This window comes from Peromyscus maniculatus, chromosome 7 (genome assembly GCF_049852395.1).
Source record: "Peromyscus maniculatus bairdii isolate BWxNUB_F1_BW_parent chromosome 7, HU_Pman_BW_mat_3.1, whole genome shotgun sequence".
Taxonomy (NCBI): Eukaryota; Metazoa; Chordata; class Mammalia; order Rodentia; family Cricetidae; genus Peromyscus; species Peromyscus maniculatus.
In genome coordinates this window covers 53,571,147-53,598,458 of record NC_134858.1, presented here as the reverse complement: position 1 = coordinate 53,598,458, position 27,312 = coordinate 53,571,147, and the positions used below count along the sequence as shown (strand labels likewise).

At 41.1% G+C, this 27,312-nt stretch overlaps 1 protein-coding gene across 3 annotated transcripts in view; it reads right to left on the bottom strand.

Moving 5' to 3' along the window:
- Hmg20a (high mobility group 20A) overlaps positions 1 to 27,312 on the bottom strand; it is an 86,419-nt gene that overhangs the window by 26,640 nt on the left and 32,467 nt on the right. For 2 of the 3 annotated variants that reach the window (XM_006971551.4, XM_042280979.2), the window contains exon 2: positions 5,955 to 6,047. In XM_006971551.4, the coding sequence (XP_006971613.1) occupies positions 5,955 to 6,043 (89 nt within the window). In that variant the 5' untranslated portion in view covers positions 6,044 to 6,047. Of the gene's footprint in view, positions 1 to 3,157; positions 3,300 to 5,954; positions 6,048 to 27,312 lie in introns of those variants that run through there. The other variant, XM_076576340.1, reaches the window with a different exon arrangement.

Here is a 27,312-nt window from a genome sequence, read left to right as displayed (position 1 = left end):
AGATCAGGGCCAGCCTGGTCCATATGGACAGTTTCAAGGCAGCCAGGCTACCAAGAAAGACACTGTTAAACAAATAAACATGCTAAAAACATTCTGTTAAAATTTGGATCCCTGAAGGTTAGGCAGCTTTAGGGGGTAGTACAGTTTCAGTGGAATTATGGGAACAAATATCAGATTATAGGCGGTGGAACCACGAACAAAAGCAGATGCAGACTATAGTGTAGATGAAAGAAATGATACTTTTCTGATTTTTTCTAGGAGACATACCAATGATTTATATAGAGGTTTCTAGATTGTTGAGGTCCTTTAACAAGTATATATTAAAAAAGAAGCTATGAAGTCGACATTAACCATGTTCTTTAAAATGCAGTGCCCCAGGGCTGGAGAGATGGCCCAATGGTTTAGAACACTTGTGCTTTTACACAGGACCCAAGTTCCTTACCAGCACTAATATGGTGGCTCACAACCATGCTTAACTCCAATTAATTCCAGGGTATTCAATACCCTCTTCTTATCTCCCCAGGCACCAAGTATGCATGGGTGTACTGACATACATGCAATCAAAACACTCATACACATAAAGTAAATACGTAAGAAAAAGAAATGCTGCTGAGATCTAATTTGGTCTTAGCAGGCATTATTCTGCAAATGTTTTAATTAATCTGGCTGTCTGAGGCTACTCCTGCTTTCCCCTTCACTCACTCCAACTGTCATCCGCTTAAGACTTCCAAAGTTTCAAATATTTGTCTTCCAGCAAAATATGCACATCAGGTTGGGAAAGAACAGCAATCCCACAAATTCCTGACAAACATGGGCAGGTACTGAAGGGAGTAGTCACAGGTGTCCACTGTGCATGCTCCTAGCTAAAGCCTTCCATTACCACCCATGATCTCATTCCCCTGGCTACTTAAGATTTTCAGCAATTCTGCCCTGTCTGGCATTACCAGGTCTTTCTATGGGATTGGTATACTCTGTTTAAAGTGTGCTTGTATAATTCTTAAATCAAAAGAAAACAAAAGAAAGACACTGTCTCATTGAGAACAACAATTAATAAATGGGACTTCTTGAAACTGAGAAGCTTTTGTAGGGCAAAAGACATGGTCAATAAGACAAAAAGACAGCCTACAAAATGGGAAAAGACCTTCACCAACCCCACTTCTGACAGAGGACTGATCTCCAAAGTATATAAAGAACTCAAGAAACTAGACATCAAAATACTGAACAATCCAATTAAAAAATGGGCTAAAGAGCTAAACAGAGATTTCTCAAAAGAAGAATCTCAAATGGCTGAAAGACATTTAAAGAAATGTTCAACATCCTTAGTCATCAGAGAAATGCAAATCAAAATGACTCTGAGATACCACCTTACACCTGTCAGAATGGCTATGATCAAAAACACTAATGACAGTCAATGTTGGAGAGGATGTGGAGCAAAGGGAACACTCCTCCACTGTTGGTGGGAATGTAAGCTTGTACAACCACTCTGGAAATCAGTATGGCGGTTTCTCAGAAAATTGCGAATCGATCTACCTCAAGACCCAGCCATACCTCAAGACCCAGCCATACCACTCTTAGGCATATACCCAAGGAATGCTTAATCATACCACAAAGATACATGCTCAACTATGTTCATAGCAGCACTATTTGTAATAGCCAGAACCTGGAAACAACCTAGATGCCTGTCAACTGAAGAATGGATTAAGAAAATGTGGTACATATACACAATGGAGTACCACTCAGCAGAGAAAAACAATGACAGCATGTAATTTGCAGGCAAATGGATGGAACTAGAAAATATCATCCTGAGTGAGATAACCCAAACCCAGAAGGACAAACATGGTATATATTCACTCATAAGTGGATACTAGATATAAAGCAAAGAACAATCAGACTGCAACCCACAGAACCAGGGAGGCTACATAGCAGGGGGGACCCTAGGATGACTGTGGCTTATATTGTTTTGGTATTACTCAATCACTGGGCAAACCTCAGTAAAACATTTCACTATTAGGATAAGAATTTGTACTGTATCAAGCTGATAATAGAAAAATAAATAAATAAAAAAAAACGAAGAGAGAGAGAGAGAAAGACACTATCTCTACCTAACGTCCGGTGAAGGTCTTTATTTGTTACTGCCCTCAACCACTAATGCCCTAGAAAGAGTGGGTCATACTTGCTGAATTCAATTTTCTCTCATCCTGTCTGAAATGCATTTCAGAGGTGCAAGCTTACAATTCTTATCTAAGGCCACCAGTACATATCTTGTGAAATCCAATGTCATTTCTCTGTCCTCATCTAATCTACCAGAAGGAGCTGGGACAGCCATCAGTTTCTAGCCCCCTCATGTGTCTGTTTATTCTGCTGCCTCTCAGCTCTCACTGTGGATTGTGGCTTACTATTCCTTCTCTGTCTGTCTTCTAGATGTTGGGGTTTTCCCCCTCCCTCTCCACACAGTGCTCATTCCTTCGGGGATTTTTATCTATGGCGTTAATACTAGCTAAATTCTGATGATCTCAACTTTTTCTTTCTAGCCTAAACTGCCTGGAATGTCAGAACCTGGTATGACACTGCCTGATTGACATCCCAGCTTAGAGCTCTAACAAGCAGCTCAGTTTTATAGTTTCCTGACCAAGCTTCCTTCCCCTAACTGTTCAGTTCCCCCACCTAAGTGAGTGGTGACTCCATCTTTCCAACTAGTGATGCCAAAGCTTTGAAACTGTCTTTGTTCTTTTCTCCCTTTTCACATTGCTCATCTGGTTTCGTAGTCAAATCCTGTTTGGTCTATTATCAAAATACATCTAGAATTCTGTACTTCTCACTAACTTCATTCCCACATCTTAGAAACACACTCCAATGAGGTTTTTTTTCCCTTCACAATCTCACCAAAAATGTTCTTGTCAAGGCTATGAGTGGTGCTCTTCAGGCCATCATGTCTCCTTGCTCCAGCCCTGGCTCACTTTTGCCCTGCTGGCAGCACAACAGTCAGATGATTAAGAAGTCAGTCAGATCTTATTATTCTGTTCAAATCCTCCAGTGTTTAGAGTGAAGGGTAAAAGATCTGGTCCTACATACTGCCCTTCCCGCTTAGAGTATGGGCCTGTCAGCATCTACGGCATTACCTGAGAGCTTGTTAGAAACACAGAATCTCTGGCCTTACCTTAGATGTTCTAAATCAGAATCTGCATGTTAATGCAGTCTCCAGGCAATTCATTAGTACACCAAAGAAGCGCCCATAGAGTCCTCTGCTGCCCCTCACCCTTCAATCTGCTGCTTTAGTCACACTGCCTTTCTGGCTATTTCTGCAAAGTAAGAGACATCCTTACTTCCAGGCTTTTGCCTTGATTGCTTCCTCTGCCCATAAAAATCTTCCTTGGATAATAACGTGCGAGTGAACTGACTTCTTTTGAGGAGGGAGCACATTACTCAGATCACATTCTCATTAAATGCTTTCTTGGCTACTTTCTAAAACTGTACCCCTAACTCTTCCTAGTCCTTCCTTCCTGCTTTGTTTCTCAATCCACAGTTCCTATCCACATGGCAGGCATTCTACTGACTCAGCCTGTTTACTGTCCCATTTTTTTTCTGTCAGAATTTGAGCTGTAAAAGGACAAAGAAATAGACGGGCATGGTGTTGCAAACCTTTAATCCCAGCACTTGGGAGGCAGAGGCAGGCGGATCTCTGTGAGTTCAAGGCCAGCCTGCTCTACAGAGTGAGTTCTAGGACAGCCAGAGCTGTTAACACAGAGAAACCCTGTCTTGAAAAACTAAAAACCAAAACCAAAAAGGACGAAGAGGTGGCCCATGCCTGTAATTCCAGCACTCAGGAGGCAGAGGCAGAAGGAGTGCCTAAAGTTTGAGGATAGCCTGCTCTACAGACTGAGTTCCAGGCCAGCTTGGGCTACACAGTGAGATAGTGTCACTCTACAAGTAAAAAATAAAATAAAAAGACTGAGCTTGTTGTTTCTTTTGATCTTTGCTTTTGATCTACAGGAGTGAATACTTTTTGGTATACAACTGGGAAGAAAACCTTGTTTTGAGATAGCATATCACAATGTAGCCCTCGCTGGACTTGAACTCACAGAGATCTGCCTGCCTCTGCCTCCCAATGCTGACCTTAAAGGCATGTGCCAACTTGTCTGGCCACACTGAACACTTTTCCTGAATGATTTAATCTAGTAACCAGGCAGCCTTTAGAAAAGTCTTGGGGAACAATTTCATTTAAGCAGTGAGGTCAAAAGGCAGAGATATTAATGAGGTTGAGAAATGAATGTGAGGGAAGAAAACAGAATTACATAATATGGGTTATTTTTTAAAGGGCTTTAAGGAATATTAAAATAATTCATCTTAGGGATTAGCTAGCACTTGAATCCATTAATGAATATTTCTTCTTTGGCAAACAGCTTATAAATATCAAGAGAAGATAAACAAAACAAAACAAAAAACCCTCAAGTGAAGCCAGGACTGGTGACACACGCCTGTAATCCCAGCACTTGGGAGACAGAGGCAGGCGGATCTGAATTCGAGGCTAGCCTGGGCTACAGAGTGAGTTCCAGAACAACTAGGTCTACACTGAGAGAGAGAGAGAGAGAGAGAGAGAGAGAGAGAGAGAGAGAGAGAGAGAGAGAGAGACACAGAGAGAGAGAGAGACAGAGAGAGAGAGACAGAGAGAGAGAGACAGAGAGAGAGAGAGACCCTGTCTCAAAAAACCAAACCAACCAGCCAAACCAACCAAAAACCAAAAACCCCAAATCAAAACAAAACAAAAAATCCTTCTCAAGTGGAACAGAGAATTAAGGTAAGAGGTGGATGCTGCCATTAACTTTTCTTTGAATTCCTTTATACGTTTGTCCAATGATTCCACGGAAAAGTGATGGGAGAAACAAGAAGTTGGCTAAAGTGTTGAAGCATCTTTTTTTTTTTAATTAAAAAAATTATTTGGGGCTGGAAAGATGGCTTCTTTTTTTTTAATTAAAAAAAATTATTTGGGGCTGGAAAGATGGCTCAGCAGTTAAAAGCACTTTAACCAAAGGACCAAGGTTCAATTCCAGGCACCCACATGGCAGCTCACAACTGTCTGTAACTCCAAGATCTGACACCCTCACACAAACATACATGCAGGCAAAACACCAATGCTCCTAAAATAAAAATCAACTAAGTAAATTACTTATTTTTATGTGTACGGGTGGTTGTGCCTGTATGTATGCCTGTGTACCACATGCACACAATGCCCTCTGGGGCCAGAGGGCATCAGATCCCCTGGAACTGGAGTTATAGAAGGTTGTTGAGCTGGGAATGTGGGTGCTGGGAACTGAAGCTAGGTGCTCTGGAAGAACAGCCAGTGCTCTAACCATTGAGCCACCTTTCCTGCCCCAGTTTCTAAACACTTGAAGGAAGAATCATAACAAAAGCTGGAACTTGGGCTGAAGAGATAGCTCTGCATTTAAAAGTGCTTGAGGGCCAGAGTTTGGATCCCAGCACCCATGAAAATGCCGGGAATAGCCCTGTGCATACCTGCAACCCCAGCACTAAAGGACGTGGAGGCAGGAAGATCATTGGAGCTTGTTGGCTAACTCCCCAGACCTAAAACTAGTTCATATCCCACTTCCATCAGCTCACATGTATGCACAAACCACACGCAGGTCTAATCTCTGGGGAAAAAATGAAAACCTGTGGCAGCTTACAGAGAAAGGACATTTGATTTTCAGAGTGTCCCCTGTTTCGGGTGTTCCCTGTACCAGGCCCACAGGGCTGCTGTACCAGTGTACAGGGACGAGAGCACTGGAAGACAGCTGGGAGGACATTACAAAGTGGTTTACAACAGCTCTCTTTGCAAAGTCCAACAAATGTACCTTCCACTGCTCCGGCAGAAAACTGCCTCGTTAGCACCTCATACTTTGTCAGACACTGTGCTCTGAAGCCTCTGCAAAGTCTTATGTCCCAAAGCAGCTGCTTACCCAGTTGCAGCCAGATCACTACTCTCCTTGGAGCCATCTTCATCTGCGAAAAGGGGCGGCAGGGAAGAAGGAGTCATCAAGCTTTCCATCTCCCTGAAAGGAAGAGATAATCATAAAAAATATTAATGGCTTAATTACTTCTGGTTCCAGTTCTACTAATTTAAGGGCCTGCCTTTCTTAGCTTTATTACATCAGCAATAGAACAGAAACTGACCTAAATGTTTGTTTTCCTGACTTGGACACATCAATTCAAACTCTGTGGTTAATGGGCTTTTAGCCACGGTCTTTATCAACTAACCAGACTAAAAACAAGTTGGGGGCTTAGTGGGTGAGTAAGGGCGGCAGCTGTGCAAGCAAGAGGACCGACCGGGAGTTTACTCCTCAGCGCTCACATACACGCTCCCTCCACCCCCAGTGTACCCGTAAACCCAGTGCTGGGAGAGGGGGCAGGAAGGAGTCACAGGGCTTGCTGGTCGGCTGGACTAGCTGAAATAGTGAGCTCCAGGTTCAGTGAGAAGCCTTGTCTTAAGGGAATATGCTAGAAAGCGGTGGGACAGGACACCTGATGGTCTTCTCTGGCTTCTGTGTGCATGCATGGATGTGTACATGTGCATACATGTGTATACCCCACACATACATACACTACACATACACACAAACAAAAACAAGTCCAGTTTTAATAAGCAGGACATGCTTTGGAAAACCTTTATTCATTCTCTAAAGTGTTCTTTAATAAAGTAAAACAACTTAATTTATTGTTCTTGTGTGTACACGACATGTGTATGTGTGTGTGTGAGTGTGTGTGTGTGGGCCATGGTTTTCATGTGGAGGTCAGAGGCTCTCCTTCCACTGTGGGTCCACTGTGAGGCCTGCACAGCAAATACTTTTACGAACTGCACCTTCTCCCCAGCCCTTCAAAAGTATTCGTTTCCTGTGGAGATTTTTAGGTGGAGTGACCCAGAAGCACTGCAACCTTGAGCAAGAGATATTTAACCAACCACTTTAAGCTAAAATTTCACCAGCATAGACACAGACAAAACTGCTGATTTAACTTACAGAGCTATTGAGAGGGATTAAGCGTAAAGTACTTCATAAACCGAGAAAGGCTAAGACAGCAAGTGTTTTGAGTATTACTATATATACAGTATTATTATTACAACATCACCAGCTCTTAGTCCCACATGAATCATGCTTGGATTAAATGGTGACACACCAAGCCCTTGAAAAAGGAAATAGTGCAAAGGAAGTAGAGGATGGAAGGCATACTGATGTGGTTCTGAGTCAAAGAAACCACACTTCCAGGTCAGAAACGTGCACCACTCCACTGTCAAAACCCACAACATAAATAGCATGCACCTGGGTACAGGAAACAGCTCAGCTTAATTGAAGAAAACAAATAAATCACAGGAACCTGAGGTTATCGGACTGCAAGGATAAAAGGACAAAGTGATAAAGAGAGTAATTTCATTTAGCATATCTCTACAGAGAAGGATTTTTCCCTTTCAAGGTTTACCACCAAGGGCTTCACCCCATACAGTTAAAAGCAGCAGCAGCCAATTCATCATGAAAGTGATATTCACACAAAACATTCAATAGTGACCCCAAACATCAGCCACTTAAGTGGAACTGCAAAGCACTCAAGAGAGAAGGCCTCAATCAGTGGGCGAATTGGGAAGTAAATGATGCGAATTCACTGAGAAGGCCCTTGGCAGTCCTCTGCTGCTGGTGAGGGGCTCCAGTGAGGGGCCATTAAAGGCGAGCACAGGAGCTCTGCTGAGCCAGTGTTCATCCGGCTCAGGGGGAAACAGGAAGAAGCTGCAGGAACACCAACCGCATTCTCAATGTTCAATGGAGTGGTTTACTTCCCAAACACTAAAACTGATGCTTTATTTCTTGTTCTTACTTAATTTCACTTTGAAATGTATTATTTAGCAGACCAAGATCCATAAATAGTTGAATGTGACAAAAAAGCCTCTCTGTATTTATCTTACGAATTACGGCATATAGAGCCTAGAAGGCAGAGGAAGGCATTCATTCATATGATGTGCAGGAAGGCTTGAGAACCATTTTCAGTTTCTTAAGACAAGGTACTTACAGTGGAATGGCTCTGACAAATACTATAGAATTCCACTTGTTTTCTAGAATGATAATAACTGAAATGTACTTAAATTTTAATTCATATTATATAAAACCAGATGAGAGCCGGGCGGTGGTGGCGCACGCCTTTAATCCCAGCACTTGGGAGGCAGAGCCAGGCGGATCTCTATGAGTTCGAGGCCAGCCTGGGCTACCAAGTGAGTTCCAGGAAAGGCGCAAAGCTACATAGAGAAACCCTGTCTCGAAAAACCAAAAAAAAAAAAAAATAAATAAATAAAACCAGATGAGAGCATGGGCTTTCAGTTTGACTAACACCAATGTTAATGTTCAATTTACCTGGTTCCTTCCCCTCAAAAAGAGATAGTTAGATACCACAGCCTAACTGTACTGAAGAAACAGTCACATAACCTCCAACCTAACAAGAACTTGGTTGACTTATTTCTAAAAGTGTCCCTAGAAGTCACTGGCCTCTCAAGAACCTCGAAACTGGCCATCTAGACATTTTGGCATTGCTCCCTCATCTCAAAAGGAGAGACATTATTTGGTAGGGAACAAATGAAGTGTTTTTTTCGTTCACTATGTCAACATGGCCCTCTTAAGAGTGTTCACAAGCTATCTTTAGTCATTTTTGAAATGTAGGGAGGCAGCTGGATAACACAACCTTAACAACATATAAACAGACCACATAAACAAAGGAAGTTCACAGAACACATATCCCCCCCCCCCCCCTCTTTTAAGTTTGTGTTACTCAACCCATATGGCTTCAGATACATTTCCTCAGTGTTACTGAGCAGTCAGGTCCCTCCGAAATGAGTAATAAAGTGGGTGGAAGATAAAGGGCCAAGATCAACAACAGAAGGAAATGAAGAAAAGCCCAGTGAAACCCAGAGGCCTCTAAAGTAGCTCAGTAAGTTGGAAAAGAAAACGATTCTCAAGAACATGGCTCGGATCCCATGGGAATGAGCTTTCATCTGGTCCATCAGGGAGGGGGTGATTCAAACTGAATCATGGCTGCTAAGCCACTGAATGCCAAAAGCCCTTCAAGTGCATCATCTGTGCCTGATAATGTACCAGTACAGAGGTCACAGTGAACTTTAAAATCCCATGCAAGGCATTTAAGAAATTTAATGAATGCTACTCTAGAAGGAGAAGGAAATGTGTACAAAGGCAAAGTAAATACACAAACTTGCTTCTTTGCTGCAGTTTACATAAATATCATGCAAGACACTTCCTGGCAGAGGATCTACCCAAGTCTTCTGGCTATAGTCCTAAAAACTCCTATTATTTTGAGGTTTATGCTTTGAACTAACTCTGCATCTTAGCTTTGGAAGCCTAAAAATTCTCTATAACATTAACTACTCACTTAGCCAAGAGTTATTTTAAGATATTTTAAATAACTGATATAAAATTATAATGAAAATTATATCAATCATACTAACTAATCAATATATACATTCTCTCTTGTGTAGTAGGTTGGGGAACCAAGTCATAATGAGGACATGGTTTTGGGGCATCTGGTTTCTTTATGTTAACAGATCTAGCTGTCCTAGAACTCGCTCTGTAGACCAGGCTGGCCTTGAAATCAGAGATCTGCCTGTTTCTGAGTGCTAGGATTAATGACATGCTCCACCATGCCCATCCATTTCTTCCTCCTTTTATAGCTCAGGGGACATAGCACTTTCCCTACCAAGAGTGAGGATCTATGTAAAAAGCTAGCAGATAAAGCAGCTGCCTGTAGTCCCAGCACTTGGGAGAATGAGACAGATTCCTGGGGCAAGCTGAAGCTAAGACTAGCTGAATAGTGAGATCTGGTTCAACTGAGAGACTGTCTCAATTAAAAAAGAAATGGAGAACAAGCCACCCAAAGTCAACTTGAGGCTTCCACATGCATGCATACACATGTGTGTGGGCACTTATACCTTATACACACATGCAAACAGGCACACACACCACACACAATAGCAAGAGGATGTAGGTTTGGTTAATGAAGGGCAACAAAAAAGGAAATTGGGTGAAATTTTAAAAATCTTACTTGGACCTGGGAGAGGCTCAGTGGGTAACAGTGCTTGCCAAGCAACTCTGATGACAGAGTTTAATCCTAGAACCCATGGTGAAAGATAGAACCAACTCCTGAAGGTTGTTCTCTGACCTCCACATGCACGATGGGAACATGGGTACCTGATGGGCAAAAGTGCCTGTTGTGTGAGCCCAATGACCCGAGTTAGCTTCCCAGAACACACACAAAGCTAGATACAGTGGTATGTGTCCATAATCCCAGCACTCCTCCTCCAGGAAGACAGACGGGAGGTGGAGCTAGCAGAACTCCCTGAAAGCTTATTGGCCAGCTAATATATGCAGGAGTATGCGGGGTGGCAGAAACCATGAGAGACTGCCTCATAAGATGGAAGGAGCAAACTCCAAAAGTTGTCCTGTGACCTCTACATGTGTACTGTGGCACATGTGTACCCACATCCGCACCCCTCACCACTCCGACAAAATAACAAAGAAAATAAAAAAAGGAAAAAAAAAATCTCAACTATGTATCACCTGCAAAGAAAACCACTCTAAATATAAAGACTCATATAAAAGGAAAGGGGTAGAGAAAGATAAACCATGCTAACAGCAGTCAAAAGGCAGCACAAGTGAATAATTTCAGATTAAAAATGTTTGCTCTGCAAAAGAAAATGTCAAAGGAATGAAAAGCAGGTTTTAAATTGAGAGAAGTATCTGTAAACAACAACAACAACAACAAAAATAATAAAAGAACAATTTAAAAATGAATCTAGACCGGCAGAATAGAACCTTATCAAAGTAGACAGATGTCAAGTAAGTACATGTGATATTCAATGCCATATGTCATTAAGTAACTGCAAATTAAAACTACTACTATCTATTAGTGGCCACAATCCAAAACACTGACTAAACTAAGTGCTGGCAAAGACATGGAGCAATAGTAGTCTCCTCCATTGGTAATGGGAATGCAAAATGGCAGACTTGGAAGAAAATTGAAGTTTCTTATGAAAGTAAATATACTCTTACTATATGATCTGGCATTCATGATCCTTGGTATTTGGCTAATTGAATTAAAATCTATGTCCATACAAAACCTGTTAAGACATGGGTATTTACAGTAGCTTTATTCACAGATGCCAAGCTGGATACAATCAAAATGTCCTTTGGTTGGTAAATAAAGTGTGGAGTAACTAGACAATAGTATGTTATTCAATAATAAAAAAAAATGAGGCTAGTTGTGGTAGTGCACGCCTTTAATCCAAGCTCTGGAGAGGCAGAGGCAGGTGGATCTCTGTGAGTTCAAGGCCAGCCTGGTCTACAAAGTGAGTTCCAGGACAGCTAGGGCTGTTACACAAAGAAACCCTGTCTTGAAAAACCAAAAGATTAAAAAAAAAAAAAAAAGAAAGAAAGAAAAAAAAGAATGAGTTAGCAAGCCATAAGAAGTGTGTAGGAAACAATACAGATTACTAAGTAAAAAACATCAATATGAAAAGGCTACATACATATATACTGCATGAGTGTACCTCTTTGATATCTTATGAAATAAAAATAAGTAGTTGTTGCCAGGATTTGGTGTGGGGAACAATAAATGTGCAGGATTTTTAGGGAATTGAGACTATCCTGCAGGGTAATTCAGTAGGGGGAAGGATATCATTATACTCTTGTAGGGTAATTCAGTGTGTGTGTGGGAAAGATATCATTATACATCTGTCAAAACTCACAGAATATATACCACCAAAAGTAAACCTTGATGTGAATTATGGTGATGTGCCAATCTGGGACTAACAAATGTACCATTCTGAGCAGGATGTTGACAGTGGGGTTGGCTGTGGATGTGTGGGGACAGTGAGTACAGAGAATTCCACTTGCCTCATTTTTCCTGTGGGCCTAAAGCTGCTTAAAAAATAGAGTTCATTCATTAAAAAAATACTGTATTACATATTTAACAATTATATAATTTATATATATATTTTTGGGTATATAACCAGGTTGGGCATAAATACAACTGACTTTGCTTTGCATACACATTTAAGTGGAAGGGAAAGTACAAAGGCTTGCTAGAGCATCACCTACCAGCTGTGAGCATTTAGCTAGGAACATTCAGAGGGCTGTAGGCATTAATCAGTATGTTTTACAGAGGGGATGAGAACACTGCTAATCCTACTTGGCAGTTAACTGGGGTTCAGTTAAATGAAATCCAGTAAAGAACTCTTTTGCTGTAGGGCTTTAGATGGGAGGAGAAGAAACAAGATAGGTCCAGGTAATCTGGGAGGGCTCAGGTAGAGGGAGACAACTGGTATGTAAAGTACTGAAATAATGCTCTGGGAGTTCCACATAGCTGGCCTTGGACCTCAGTAGCTGAGGGTTCGTCTGCCATGTTAAAAAGAGAAAAGAACAGAAAAAGAGTGAGATGGTACAGTTAGGTGTGGTGGACACGCTGCTATCCCAGCACTTGAGAAGCTGAGGCAAGAGGATCTCAAATTTGAGGCCTTGTCTTGATATAAAACAGACAAACAAAAAACTGGGGTGGGGGGTGTACTGGAGAGATGGCTCAGTGGTTAAGAGCACTTGTTTGCAGAGGACCCAGGTTCAATTCCTAGCACTCATACTGCCCCTTACAATATCTATAATTCAGTCCCAGAGGATCTCATGCCCTCTTCTGGCCTCTGTGGACACCAGGCACACGGACATGATGAACAAGTTTAATACCCACAAACATTAAAACAAACCAAAACAAAAATACCAAACATATAGGTGTGGCTGAAGGTGGTGGCAATCGGGACTGGACTGAGTCAGCAGCAAAGAGCAGTAGTTTGAGAGCTAACCACAGCTCTGAGGGTTAGTTATGTTAAGGGTTTTGGCTCTGATTCTGAGAACGGAAGCTACTATAAGTAAGTAAGGCATGAGAGCTAATGTTTTTATGGGATCCTACTGCCTGTGGGCAGGTGGAGAGGGAAAGGGTTAGAGATCATGTAGGAAGCTTCTACAAGATCCAGAAGGGTAATGAAGGCTTAGAAGGAAACACGAGAGTATGTATGAAGTAGTTAGATTCTTGATACATTGTGAAGGTGCAACCAACTTGGATGTTTAAACAAACCCAAAACAACTGGGAATAAAATCTATAAACTGACCTGTATATACATTAACCATGGTCTGTTGATCTGATTAATAATGGAGAGTGAGCTGTACTGAAAATACACTACTTGTAGTTTTTTTGAAGGCAGACAGGTATTTTGCTACAAAGAAACAACTCAGCTGCCATCTACCACAATGCTGCAGCTCATGCACTTTCCACATCAAGCCTGTGTTGCTTCCAGTCACTATGGGATCAAGACTGTGTTTGCTGCAGCAGCGGGCAGCTCTGCTTTACAGCATTTCACATCTGCAGTCTCTCTCAGGTCAGACATGTTGTTCCTCAAAACCAAGAAAGGAAAATGAGAGGCCAGTGTAGAAACAAACATAAAGCTGCCATCTTGTTTAGATGTTTATGAAGTAACAGTGTGCCAATTTAGGATTCAAATACCTTCTAAAAAACTATGAAGGTGCTACATAATCAAAAGAAACTCGACATTTTCAGTTTCTTTCTAACCAGGTGAATTCCTCTACATGAACATGAACCCCCGTTGGTAGAACCCTGCTACTATTAACACAAAATGTACTGGAAGGAAAAAAATCCCCACAAACAGAAAGAGGCAGTGTTTTCTATCAGTTTTATGTATGGCATTGTGATAACAGGGAAAATAAAAACACCACTTTCCTCTGCCAAAGCAAAACTTGTCATTTTACAACTCAGTATTGTCTTTGGAGGTTATGGTCCATTTGTTTGGCTGTTTTATGGGGTCTGTTGGTCTCAAACTACACAGCCTATCTAAACACTGCTTTTATTAGCAGTAAACAAGGAAGTAAATGCCCAAGACCAACTCAGACCCATAGTAATCCCATAAAAACGTGGCCTCCTTTCCTTAGTGTGGAGTACCTTCCTCATTTCCTGGTATACTATAGCAGTAAAAGGTGATGTGGGGGCAGGATATAGCTCGGTTGATACACTACTTACTTAGCATGCATGGAATCCTGGTCTTGAATTTACCATACATAAACTGACCATGCTGGCACGGGAGTGTAATCTCAGCACTTGGGAGGTGGAGGTAGGTAGATTAGAGAAATTCAACGTCACTCTTGTCTGTACACAAAGCAAGCTCAAGGCCAGCTAAGGTTACAAGAAGCACTATTTCAGAACAAAAAAGTTAAGAGCTGCCAAACCAATGAATTAAACAAACAAGCCCAGAAAAATGAGGGGGAAAGAAAAAAAGAAAGAGAAAAGGAAAAAGGGATGTTGGTATAGCCATATTCCCCTATAGGAGATCATGTGATTCCTTCCCCCAACCCCCCCCCCCCCAATCTACCTCTTTCTGCCTCTCTGGTAGAGGTGGGGATTAAACTCAAGACCTCATCAATGTTAGGCAAGCACTGTGTCTTAATATTGAGCCACATGTAACTAAACATCTATGTACGACATTTTCAGTGACATTTGATTATATATTCAGAAAAAAAGAACAAACCTCCTTTTAATTACACAAAGCACAGAAATTCAACATTTTTACTTTGTGAAGCTATGTGTATTTTTCACTCTCTTCTTCATAACTGTTTTTTCATTTTTTTAAAAAAAGATTTGTATTTTATATGCATGGGATGCTGTGCCTGATTGTATATGTGCACCATGTGTCTGCAGTGCCAGCAGAGGCCGGCAAAGGGCACAGGACCCCTGGAACTGACGTTGCAGATGTTTGAGCTGACATGTAGATGATGGGAATTAAACCTGGGACCTCTCACCTCTGAGTCATCTCTCCAGCTCCTCTTCTTGGTGGTTCTTAAGGGAGGTTTATCAGAATCAGGGAATTTAAATTTGAGCATGGTACACATTTGTACACATCTGTAACTCTAGCATTTAGGAGGTAGAGGGAGGAGGATAAGTTACATAGTGAGTTTCAGGCTAGCCTGGGTTGTATACTGAAACTCCATTTAAACCGGAGGGGGCATTTATAATTATCAAAAGGGAACATGATGAGATTTCTAAAAAGCTATAAAACTGTGTTTAGTTTATTATACTTCACTATGTTTAGCATCATGGTTGGGTCTGGAATAGCCTATCAAAAATTCATGGGCTGAAGGACTGGTTTGTAGCAGGTGGTACTACTGGGAGATGATGGGGACATTAGAAAGGGAGGCCTAGTCACCAAGGACACACCTGGAGATGGCAATTTTTTTTTTTTTTTTTTTTTTTGGTTTTTCAAGACAGGGTTTCTCTGTGTAGCTTTGCGCCTTTCCTGGAACTCACTTGGTAGACCAGGCTGGCCTCGAACTCACAGAGATCCGCCTGCCTCTGCCTCCCGAGTGCTGGGATTAAAGGTGTGCGCCACCACCGCCCGGCGCAAATTTTTTTTTTCCTGGCTCTTTCCTCTTCTTCCTGGTCCTCATTCTTGTCTTCCTTCCCTGTTTCCTTTCCTCCTAGCTGCTCTGAGGTGAGCAGCTTTGCTTTACCCATGTTCTCCACCATTAAACCCAGCTTATCTCAGTCCCAAGTGATGGAGCCAAAACAACCGTGATCCTCTAAGACCATGAGGAAAAAAATTGTTCTATTTGGCCACAGCAATGGAAAACTAACATATACTGCAAAATGGCAGAAATAAATACAATAAAAATAATAACAACGAACTCACGTCCTTTTATAGTTAGACTACATAATTTAGAGTCAGGCAAACAGCTAAAAAGTATTAGAAAGGTGGTAGTGGCTGATGTGTGGAAAGGTATATATTTAAGTATATGAGCATAACAGGGATAAGATATAGAGACAGAGATGAACCCAATGACTAAGGGAACAGCTAAGGTGACCTTTAATTATCACTGTGCATTTACAGATGCACTGGAAAGCTGAAGGATACAAAGTACAGCTGAGCAAACTATCTGACAAGGAACAGTTAGCCTGCAGCACTTAACTACTGAGAAATCCAGTCTCACTAGACAGCACCAAAATAATGTGGTTCAAGGCTGGGGTTTTAGGAAGGCAACACAAAAGAAGGCAGAAGCAACACAGGTCCCCAAAAAAACATTAGCCAAAGCTCTAGGGCAAGGTGTTGGCAGTGCAAGGAACATGCTCCTCTGTCCTCTCTCTCACCCACATTTGCCAGCTCGGTTCTGCAGCCCTGAAACAACTGAAACAGAGTGGGAAAATGTTTCTTTGGTGGGCAGGAAATTCTAAATCTTTTACTCTTTCAAATCCAATTTGGGGCTGGGATACAGCTCAGCTGGAGAGCGACTGTCCAGCATGCATGAACCCCTTGGTTCAATCTCAGGCACTTCATAAAAAGGGTGTGGTGATTTCTGCCTGTAATCCCAGCATTTAGGAATAGCTGCATGAGGAACAGAAGTTCAAGGTCATTCTTGGCTACATAGTGAGCTTTGAGGCCAGCCTGGGATACATAAAACCCTGTCATAAAAAAAAATAACAACCTAAAAAACACTCCAGAGGACACTGGGTAATACAGATTTCCTCCATCAAAAGATAAAGAAACAAACAAACTTAGCAACAAGAAGGCAACAGTACTGTGCTCACTACCACTGCAATAAAAAGGTTTTCTTCAAAAACAAACAGGCCCGAGTGCAATGTGCTTAATAGTTTAAACAGGTAGAAATGTCCTCAATTCTTTTTGCAATTTTCTGCTTCTAAATTCTAAAGAAGACAAGTGACTAAATGGCCACAAAATTCCAATCCGATATACTGAAAGCAGTTAGGGACCAGCTCCCTAGGATATTTGGTTGCCTGCCCGAGGCCTCACTTTTCGCACAGATGGAACCTCTCTGGTTTATAAGCTATGGATTTTAGGCAAAAGATTAAAACCACATTAGCTTTAACTCTAACAAAAGAATAACAAGACTAATTTGGTCACTCCAAGATTCTTCATATTTCCATATTTACTAAAATCTGACAGAACATGTATTTTTGGAGTTGTCTAACCAGACCCCAGAGGACTAGCTCTTCCCTCCACAGTAAACACATTTGCTTGTGTTAGCATGTTCTTTTGTCATGAATTGGCTTCTACTGTGGTACCACAGAGAGGATTTACAGAGACGATCTGCACCCCATACCCCCAAATGTAAAATCGGCTATTTTCCTCAAAGGGATGTTGTGAAAACGAAATAAAATAGTTCTTATTGTTCTGCATGCAAGAACACAAAAGCTACTTTTTAACTGTTACAGTGTCTTCAGTGAAATATTTATGAGGAAGTATATTATAAAGACACATAAGAAAAAAAATCAAACAAGCACAGCACGTTCCAAACAAGTTAAAAGGTGGCAGAATTATGAATAATTACTTTCCAGTCTTTAATGTTCTAATTTTCAGAAATATTGTTGTTATTTTAGTGAAAGTGGAAAGTCAGGTTCATGCCTGTAATTCTAGCACACAGGAGGCTACAGCAGAATAAGTGCTGTGAGTTCAAGGCCAACCTGGGCAACAGGAAGGAACCTTGACTCAACAACACATTGAAGATCAACATTGCCATCACAATTGGAGATTCTGTTTATTTACTGAGACAGGGTCACATGTAATACTGCAAACTAGTCTTCAACTCACTATGTAGACAATAAGATCTTGAACTTCTGAGCTTCCTGCTTTCACCTCCCCAGTGAAAATATACTGAAATTATCCTGTGAGGGGAAAAAAAAAGATCCACCTGGATGGATTTGACTAAAATGCAAACATGAAATTCTCAAACAATGAAAAAAACACAAACAAATCAAAAAACAGTGTTTCATAAAAGAAAAACTACAGTCAGTACACTTAATCTAGGAAACATTATGGCTTTGAATCACAGTCCACAGCAGGTGTGGCTCATTAGCAGTTTTCTGACCTGCTGTTTTCCTTCTTGCTACTATATCTTAAGATAAATATTGAAGGTAATATACTTGATTCATTTCTAGTTCCATTATCATCTCACTGCCTTCAGAAATCTGACTCCAAATTACCTTACTTGAAAAAGGAGGTGTTGGTATTCTTTCATCATTATGTTTTTTACACAGTCATATCTTTCTGGAGTCATTTATTTTTGCCACAACATCTCCCTAACTATCTAATTTAGCTTTTTGTGAGTAATAACACTAGAATATTTGAAAGGCAGGACTGATAATTATAATCAAGACGTAGCAATGTGAACATTGAAAGAAGATGTATAACTGCTTTTTAAATAACAAATTCACTTAAAATTTTTGGGAAAAAGAGGTACTTTGAATTTTTGGTAAACAATCATGTGCAACAGCCATTAGAGAGGGATGCAACCCCAGGCAGTAGCGAGAGCTCTGAACTGAGTCAGGAAATCTGATCCTTAGTTAAGGCTAAATAGCTGTGGTTTCTGGGGTCATTAAACCAGTCTAGACCAAGTTTCTTATCTGTTAATGAAGGATTACATAAATTCTAAATTTGTTTAGGTGTCAGAACATATAAAACACCATAAAATTTATTGAATGAACTAGAAGCCATTTTACAAACAAGCAGAAAATAGGAATATATTAAAGATTCAATATAGGGGCTAGAAAGATGGCTCATCAATTAAGAGTATTGCTTTTCCTGAAGACTGAGTTTGGTTCCTAGCACTCATTTCAAGTGGCTCCAGTTCCAGGATATCTGACACCTCTCCCTTCTGCAGGCAACCTCCACTCTGACATACACTCACACTGATACACAAATATACATGATTAAAACTAAAATTAAAAAAAAAAATATTGAAATCCCAACTACAAACCCCTCTGCAAGAATGATAGGTGCTCTTAACTACTGAGTCAACTCTCCAGGCCCAAACACTTATTCAAGTTGTACCAAGTTCTACAGCAGTTTAAGAAGTATTTCAGTATTTAATCCTTTCAAGTGAAAAGAGCTATTTTGTAATGGACAAACTGAGCCTCAGAGAGGTAAGTAACTTATCTATGTTTATACTGTGAGGGTCACAGCTGTTCACATGTTGAGCTCTCCTCTCAGGAACATAGTGGGACTGCATTTCCTCACTACATCTGAGATAAGGAAAGGCCCACAAAACTCATACGGCTGATGAATGTGAATGACATATGATGCTTGTGGGCAGAAACTGAATCCATAAGCAGTTTGTCATGCTGCCACCCTCCTAATATACAATAATCATGAAAGTGTATTTCAGTGGTGGCCTATATGATCAAAACAGCACAACCCCTTGTTGACCAACTTTGGACAAATAGCAAAAAAAAAGAGAGGAAGGGAAGCGAGTGAAATTTTGTGATTGTTTATTATGATTAGCAATAATCTAGCCCACCCTAATTGATAATTACACAGTTAATACATTTCCAACTTAGTGGAATTATCTACTTGTTCATAGCTAATGCCAAAAATGTAAGAATTTATAGGAGAAAATAGTACAATTCTATGTATTATCACCTTTTGGGTGTTTGAACTACTGAAAATATATATCATCTAATTAGTTAAGACTAGTTTGTTGTCCAAATGTCTTTATGACCTTGAGATAGGTAAAAAAATTCCTTTCAAAAGAAGGCACAAGCCACAAAAAGGAAAAAAAAATAGAAGTCTACTAAAGTTAAAAATGTCTATTCTTCAAAAGACCTCATGAAAAGAAGGGTTAGATAGATTATAGATTGAAGTTATGTTTGTAATAAACACATTTAGTAAAAATTCATATCTAGAACATAGAGAATGCCTACAAATTAAAGGACAAGTAACTCAATCTAAAATAAGAGATATAAATAAAATAAATGTTAATAAAAAAGACTACACAAATGATCAGTAACTAGAAAGACACTAGCGTATGTCTAAAGTAGCTAAAATAAAGCAGAATGACATTACAGTGTTGGGCAAGGACAGGAAAAATTCTCTTCTCAATAGGAAAAAAATGTAAAACTTAGTATACAAAATAATGAGTCTCATTATATTAGTAAACATGTATATCCATGCACATTGGTTATATTTACCTCTCCATTACTCTCTCTGCTCCCACTGCCAACAAATAATCCCACGTTTGCTTTCACGTCTTTTGTGTCTATTTTTAAAGTTAGATCCCACATGAATGAAACCATGTGACAGCTGTTTCCCCTTCCTTCTCTCACTATCCACTCCTTGTACACTCCCCCTTCAATTTTCATGTCTTATATATCATCTCCCTTTTAAATATAAATTCTGTACATGACAGAAAGTGTGATGTCTTCCTGAGTCTGGCTTACATTGCTTTACATTATCTCTAGTTCCATCTATGTTCCTGAAAATGATATAATTCACTCTTTAAGGTGAAGTAAAATGTCACTTTGTGTGTATGTGTATCATATTTTCTTTATCCATTCACCTATTGATGGACATCTAGGCTGACTCCATGTCTTTGCTATTGTGAATGGAGCCACAATAAACATGGGCCTGTAAGTGTCTCTGGTACACTAACTCAGGTTCCTTCAGGTTTACCCAGTAGTAGTAAGGCTGGATCATACAGTAGTTTTCTGAGGAGCTTTCAGACCGACTTTCTTGTCACTATGAATTTAAACGGCACAATCTCCTTGGAGAATCACTTAACAAACCTTCTAAACCATACTTTTCCTATGAACCACTGTTCTATTTTCATTTACTGCCGAGTACTTGCATGGCTCCGGGCGGGCACCTGACCTGACTGGAGAAGATGAGGGAATGAAGAAAGGACAGACACAATACACAGTAAAGCTAGAATCAGGTAGAGTGCGCTCTCTAGCACCCGGAAGCAGCATGTTTATTATACACAAAATGTTACACGGAGGTGGACTTACTGCATACAGCTGAACAAGGAGACAGGTTTAGCTAATCTTGGCAGTAGCCTCTGTAGGGGAGCAGTCTTCAGGCTATGAATTGGGGGTGGGAGTGAAAGCTATGGTGGACATTTTCTGCACATACTATCAACATCAGTGCATGGACCAGAGGAAGGTTTTGCCATCCCTTTGAGCTTTAACCTGAGGGGGTGGCTGGCTTTGCTATATTCCCCATGGATATGATGCTATGGTCTTTGACATGCTCTGACCATCTCAACAACATACATTCACTCAGGACTTCATTCTCCCAGGGTTCCTCCACACCCCACAATTTCTGTTGCTTTGATAAAATAATCTAACCAAAAGCAACACAGGGGAGGAAGGATCCATCTGATCCACAATTCCAGGTCCCAGTCTGCCACCATGGGGTGAAGTAACGGCAGGAACCCAAAGCATAATATACACAGTCAAGAAGAGAGAGAACAAACACAGGGATCCTTACTTGCTTCCTATGCTCAGATAATGTTCCTGACTCTTGCACACTCCAAGGATTAGCCCATTAAACGGTGCTGCCCACATTCATGGTTGGTCTTTCTACCTCAATTAACAACCAAGAGAACTCCCTACAGACCTGCCCAAAGACCAATCTGATGTAGATAATTCCTCATTAAGACTCTCTTCCCAAGAGGCAGGGTGCTGGGGAGGCTCTCAGGAATCCACAAGGTTGACCCCACCTTGGTCTGCTGGCAGTGGTCCAGATGGTGCCTGGACCAGTCTACTCTGGTGACCAGCCTAGCAAATAACCTAGCTGTCATCATTGAGCCTTTGTCCAGTGAGAGATGGAGGTGGATACAGAGATCCAGAGCCAGGCACCAGGCTGAGTTCCCGGAATCTAATTGTTGAGAGAGAGGAGAGATACTGCAGGTGAGGGACGTCAAGATCATGATGGGAGTATGTGCAGAGATGATGGACCACACTAGTGGAAACCCATGAACTGTGGACTGGGGGCTGTGGAGCCCCCACGGGACTGGACTAGGCCCTCTGGACACGGAAGACAGTTGTTTGGCTCAAACTGTTTTGGGGACACCCAGGCAGGGGGATCAGGATCTGTCCCTGGTGCACAGGCAGGCTTCTGGGAATCTGGTGCCTGTGGTGTGACACCTTGCACAGCCTTGGTGCAGTGGGAAGAAGCTTGGACCAGCCTAGGCTCAGTAAGCTGGGCTCTGCTGACTCCCCATGGGAGACCTTGATTTGGGGGATGTGGAGATATGGGGTGGCTTGGGAAAGAGGGCTGAGGGTAGGAGGAGGGAGGAGGGGGTTCTGTGGATAGCATGAGGAGTAGAAAAATTCTTAATAAAGAAAAATAAAATTAAAACAAAAAAAAACCTCTCTTCCCTGCTAGGCATGGTGCCACATGCCTTTAATCCCAGCACTAAGGAGGCAAAGGCAGGTGAATATGAGTTCAAGATGAGTCTAGTCTACATTGTGAGTTCCAGGACAGCCGGGGCTATGTGGAGAGACCCTGACTCAAGAAAAAAGAATGTCTTCCAAGTTGAGAGTTAACACTAACCAGCACAACTACAAACAATATCCTACAGAAATACAGATATAAGAAACTAATGCATATGCCTAACAAAAAAATGTATGAGAATGCCAGATATGGTGACACATAACTTTAGACCCAACACTCAAGAGGCAGAGACTGGCAGATCTCTACAAGTTTGAGACTAGCCTGGTCTACACAGTAAGTTCCAGGTCAGCCAGGGCCACACACAGTGAGCCTGTCTGAAAAAAACAAAACAAAACTATGAGAATGTTTATGGTAGTTTATTAATAATGACCTCAAATGCTAACAATATCAGGAATACATTATATTCTTACAATGAAACCAAGAATATTATAAAGATTAAACTCCTGTCATATGCAACATGGATGAATCTCAGAGATTTAAGGATGAGCAAAAGAAAACCAACCAGCACTTGGGAAGCTGAGGCAGGAAGATTATGAGTATGAAGAAAGTCTGAGCTACACCGTAAATTACAGGTTAGCTTGAGCCACATAATACAAAAATCCAAAGAGTCAGGAGAGTAAATATTTATGTACATGATTTTCAAGAGCATTTAACTCTATGAAGACAGAAATTAGGTTAGCAGTGTTTCAGGTACAGGGAGAGAAAGGGGCTACTGATTGGAGGAGTGCCCTGGGGAGCTTAAATATTTATAGCTGTGTATCTACCTCTTTATTTGTGAATAAACTCACCGACCTTATATAGCTAGTATGTAGATTTTTGCACAAAAAAGTTAGAAGACATCAGAGAAGCACTGGTTTAAGCAGTTTAGGATACTAAGATTCACAAAGGACAGGAGTTACCCCCAACCCCAAGGCTCAGTCCAACCTGAGTCTGTTCACTGTCTATCCCAACTCTCTCCTTCTCCCCCCTCCCACTGAGACAGGGTTTCTCTGTGTAACCCTGGCTGTCCTGGAACTCACTCTGTAGCCCAGGCCGGCCTTGAACTCACAGAGATCTGCCTGCTTCTGCCTTCCAGGCACTGGGATTAAAGGTGTGTGCCACTACTACCCAGCTGTGTTGTTCTTTTGTAATGAACCCCCAAACATGACCCCAAGAAACTGCCTCTCTGGGTTTCTCTCTCTACATCAATGAACTTTAGTATTTTAAAGTTTTGTTTCAATCTGAGTAGATAATCAGCTTGTAGAAATTTGATTCAACATAGGAACTTAAAGTGTGCCTCAGATCTGTAGCTAGCTATACTAAATCTGTGTGTTTGTAAGAGCAGGAAGGAGGAGGGTCACTGTTGAACATATTAGAAGATGAGTGCCAAGGCTTGGCGTACTGGGTTTGGACAAGCTCCCCATTAGATGCTTAGACTGGGAGAATAAGAATGGCATTTCTTACACAAAAGGTAAGTTGGTAGGCTGGTGGCAATTATTTTGACCTAGACATTTTGAATAAAGATGAATAAATGGGAAAGTGATTATGCCTAAAGCAATGAATTGTAATGGACTTCTTGAGCAAACACAAAAGCATGTACTTGACCTCAAAGAGACAACTGAAGATTTAATACAACTGTATATTTTAAGGAATTTAAAAGTCTTTACAAAATTAAAGTTTAGGAGATAAATGTAATGGTAAAGAATGAGTTTTTATTATTTTATTTATTTATTTATTTTTTGTTTTGTTTTTTCAAGACAGGGTTTCTCTGTGTAGCTTTGTACCTTTCCTGGATCTCACTCTGTAGACCAGGCTGGCCTCGAACTCACAAAGATAAGTCTGCCTCTGCCTCCCAAGTGCTGGGATTAAAGGCATGTGCCACCACCGCCCAGCTGGAACTTTTATTTTTTAAAGCAGAGACCCATGTAACGTAAGCTGGTTCCAAACTCACTATATAGCCAAAGATGGCTTTGAACTTGCTACTTTCTGGCTTCCATGTCCCCAATGCTGGGATATCAGGTATCTGCCACTACCATGTCCAATTTATACTGTGCTGGAGATCAAACCCAGGGCTTGTGCATGTAAGCAAGCCTTCTACCAACTGAACTACACCCCCAGTGTTCTGTTTTTTATTTCATAGACTGAAGCAATAATTGAGACAGAATTAATTCAAGGTTACTGGCAACATGAATTATACAAAGTAAATCTTGACTCCAAATGTAAAATGTATTCATTTCATGACTCTGGGGAAGTTTTGAGGCAGCATATGAACTGAGAAGAAGGAAAATTTGCTTTTGGCTGTGCTTTACTGTATTCTGAAAGACAAGGTGCCATGAAACTGATGGTACTGTGGAGTTGGCATGCAAATACGGACTAGAGAACATGCTTGAAGACAATGAAGATTATACATCAGACTAACCAAGGAAAGTAGATACAAGTAGTGTCATCAGTAACACTAAACTGAAGGCTTACAGTAAATGTGGTTCAATGATAAACTGATTTAACGAGGCTAAACATGGGAGGATATGCTACTGAATCTACCAACTGACGTCTTGATTCCCTGAGCTACTGGCTTTTTTATTCATCTAACACTTCACACTTACACTCTAGTATCAGGAATCTCATCATTTTGTGCTATGATTTCTCATGTATCTGTCTTTTCCATAGTAGGCACCATGCTTGGAGTGAACTAGCTTCCTCAAGGATCTTAGTTCTCTTACTATCATCTTAACCTCTCTGGCAATAAAGAATACTGTTATTATTTTTCTTTCAGATGTAAACACACCGTAGTTCTATATGAGAACAAAACCAAACAAAGCTTGTAAGAAAATCTTCCATTAATTTCTGTCTTCCTTCTAACCACTGTCTTTTACTTACTTACTTGAAAGACTATTCCAGGCATTGCTTCTATTCAGTCTGAAACCTACAGTCACCAGGTTTCTATTTGTACCTTTATGAAACACTCTCAGGTACTGTTATCCTCTGAAGTGCTCCTTTCTATTGACACCTGTGTGTGCATGCATGTGTCCGCTTGTGTCTGTGGATGGCAGAGGACAAACTTGGGTGTGGACATTCCTTAGGTGCTGTCCACTTTTTTTTTTTTTTAAAGATTTATTTATTTTGGGGTGGAATGATGGCTCAGTGGTTAAGAGCACTTGCTGCTCTTCCAGAGAAACCAAGTTTGGCTCTCATGTTAGGTGGCTTAGAACACTGTAACTCTAGCTGTAGAGGATCCTATACCTCTGGCCTCCACAGGAACCTGCACTTATGTACACAGACACAAACATATACATAATTAGAAATTAACTATTTATTTTATTTTATGTATATGAGTGCTGTGGAATAATTCTTTTGTACACTGTGAAGATTTGTCACTCGGATTTGTTTAATAAAAAGCTGATTGGCTGGTAGCCAGGCAGAAATTATAGGCAGGACAACCAAACTTGGAGAATGATGGGAAGAAGGAGGGAAGAGTCAGGAGAGACATCAGCCAGCCGCCAAGGAAGCAGGATGTGCAGAAAATGAGGTAACAAGCCATGAGCCACATGGCAAAGCATAGATAAGAAATATGGGTCGCCGGGCGTGATGGCGCACGCCTTTAATCCCAGCACTTGGGAGGCAGAGGCAGGCGGATCTCTGTGAGTTCGAGGCCAGCCTGGACTACCAAGTGAGCTCCAGGAAAGGCGCAAAGCTACACAGAGAAACCCTGTCTCGAAAAAACCAAAAAAAAAAAAAAAGAAATATGGGTCAATTTAAAGGTAAGAGTTAGATAGTAACAAGCCTGAGCTATTGACTGAGCATCAATAATTTATATTAAGTCTCCGAGTCAGTTATTTGGGAACTGGCTGCTGGTTATTTGGCAACAGGCGGTCAGACAGAAAAACTCCACCTACATGTGAGTGTTTTGCCTGTATGATTACATATGTGCACCATGTGCCTACATTGCCCAAGGAGGCCAGAAGAGTCAGATGCCCCTGAAACTGGTGTTACAGATGGTTGTGAGCTGCTAAGTGGGTGCTAGGAACCAGATCCTGGTCCTCTTCAAGAGTATTAAGTGTTCTTAATCCCCGAACTATTTCTCCAGCAGGCTCCCTTTAATGTGTGTTGATGTTTATTTGTGTTTTGTGTATATGCATACTCTTTGTGTGAGAACTTGTGTATATGAGTATGGTGCATGCATGTAGAGATCAGAGGACAACCTTGGGTGTCAGTCTTTACTTTCCACCTCATTTGAATCACTGCATCTCGATCACCACTGCATAAACCAAACTAGCTGGTCTATTAGCTTCCAAGATTTTTCTGTTTCTGCCTCCCATCTTGCTGAAGGTACAATGGGATGATGGATGAATGCTACCTCATTTAGCTTTATTTATGTGAGTTCTGGGGATCCATTTTCCAAGTCTTTATTCTTGATGACACACACTTAGAGACTGAGTCACCTCTCCAGTGCACTTTCTCTTTCCCCCTGCTTTTTCAGACAGGGTCACTTACTGACCTGGAACTCACCAAGAAATTAAGTTAGGCTGGATATCCAGTGAGCCCCAGGAATCCCCTGTCTTTGCCTCCCCAGAGCTAGGATTACACTACTGTGTCCCCCCTTACCCCTTTCTGTGCTTTTGTGGAGTCTGGGTATCAAACTCAGGTCCCTAACGCTTGCAAGGCAAGTACAGTACCAACTGAACTATCTCCCCAGTCCATGACCACCTAATTTTTACTCTAGTTTCCAAATGTCATTTGATGTTGCAAATGACTCTGCAAATTCATTTTCCACTATTTCTTGTATACTTACATTTTCTATATACTTCTTCTTTTTAATGTGCATTGGTGTTTTGCTTTTGTATGTCTGTGTGAAGGTATTGGATCCCCTGGAACTGGGAGCTATAGACAGTTGTGAGCTGCCATGTGGGTGATGGGAATTGAACCCTGGTCCTCTGACAAGAGCAGATAGTGCTCTTAAACACTGAGCAGTCTCTCCAGCCTGCTCCTATATACTTCTT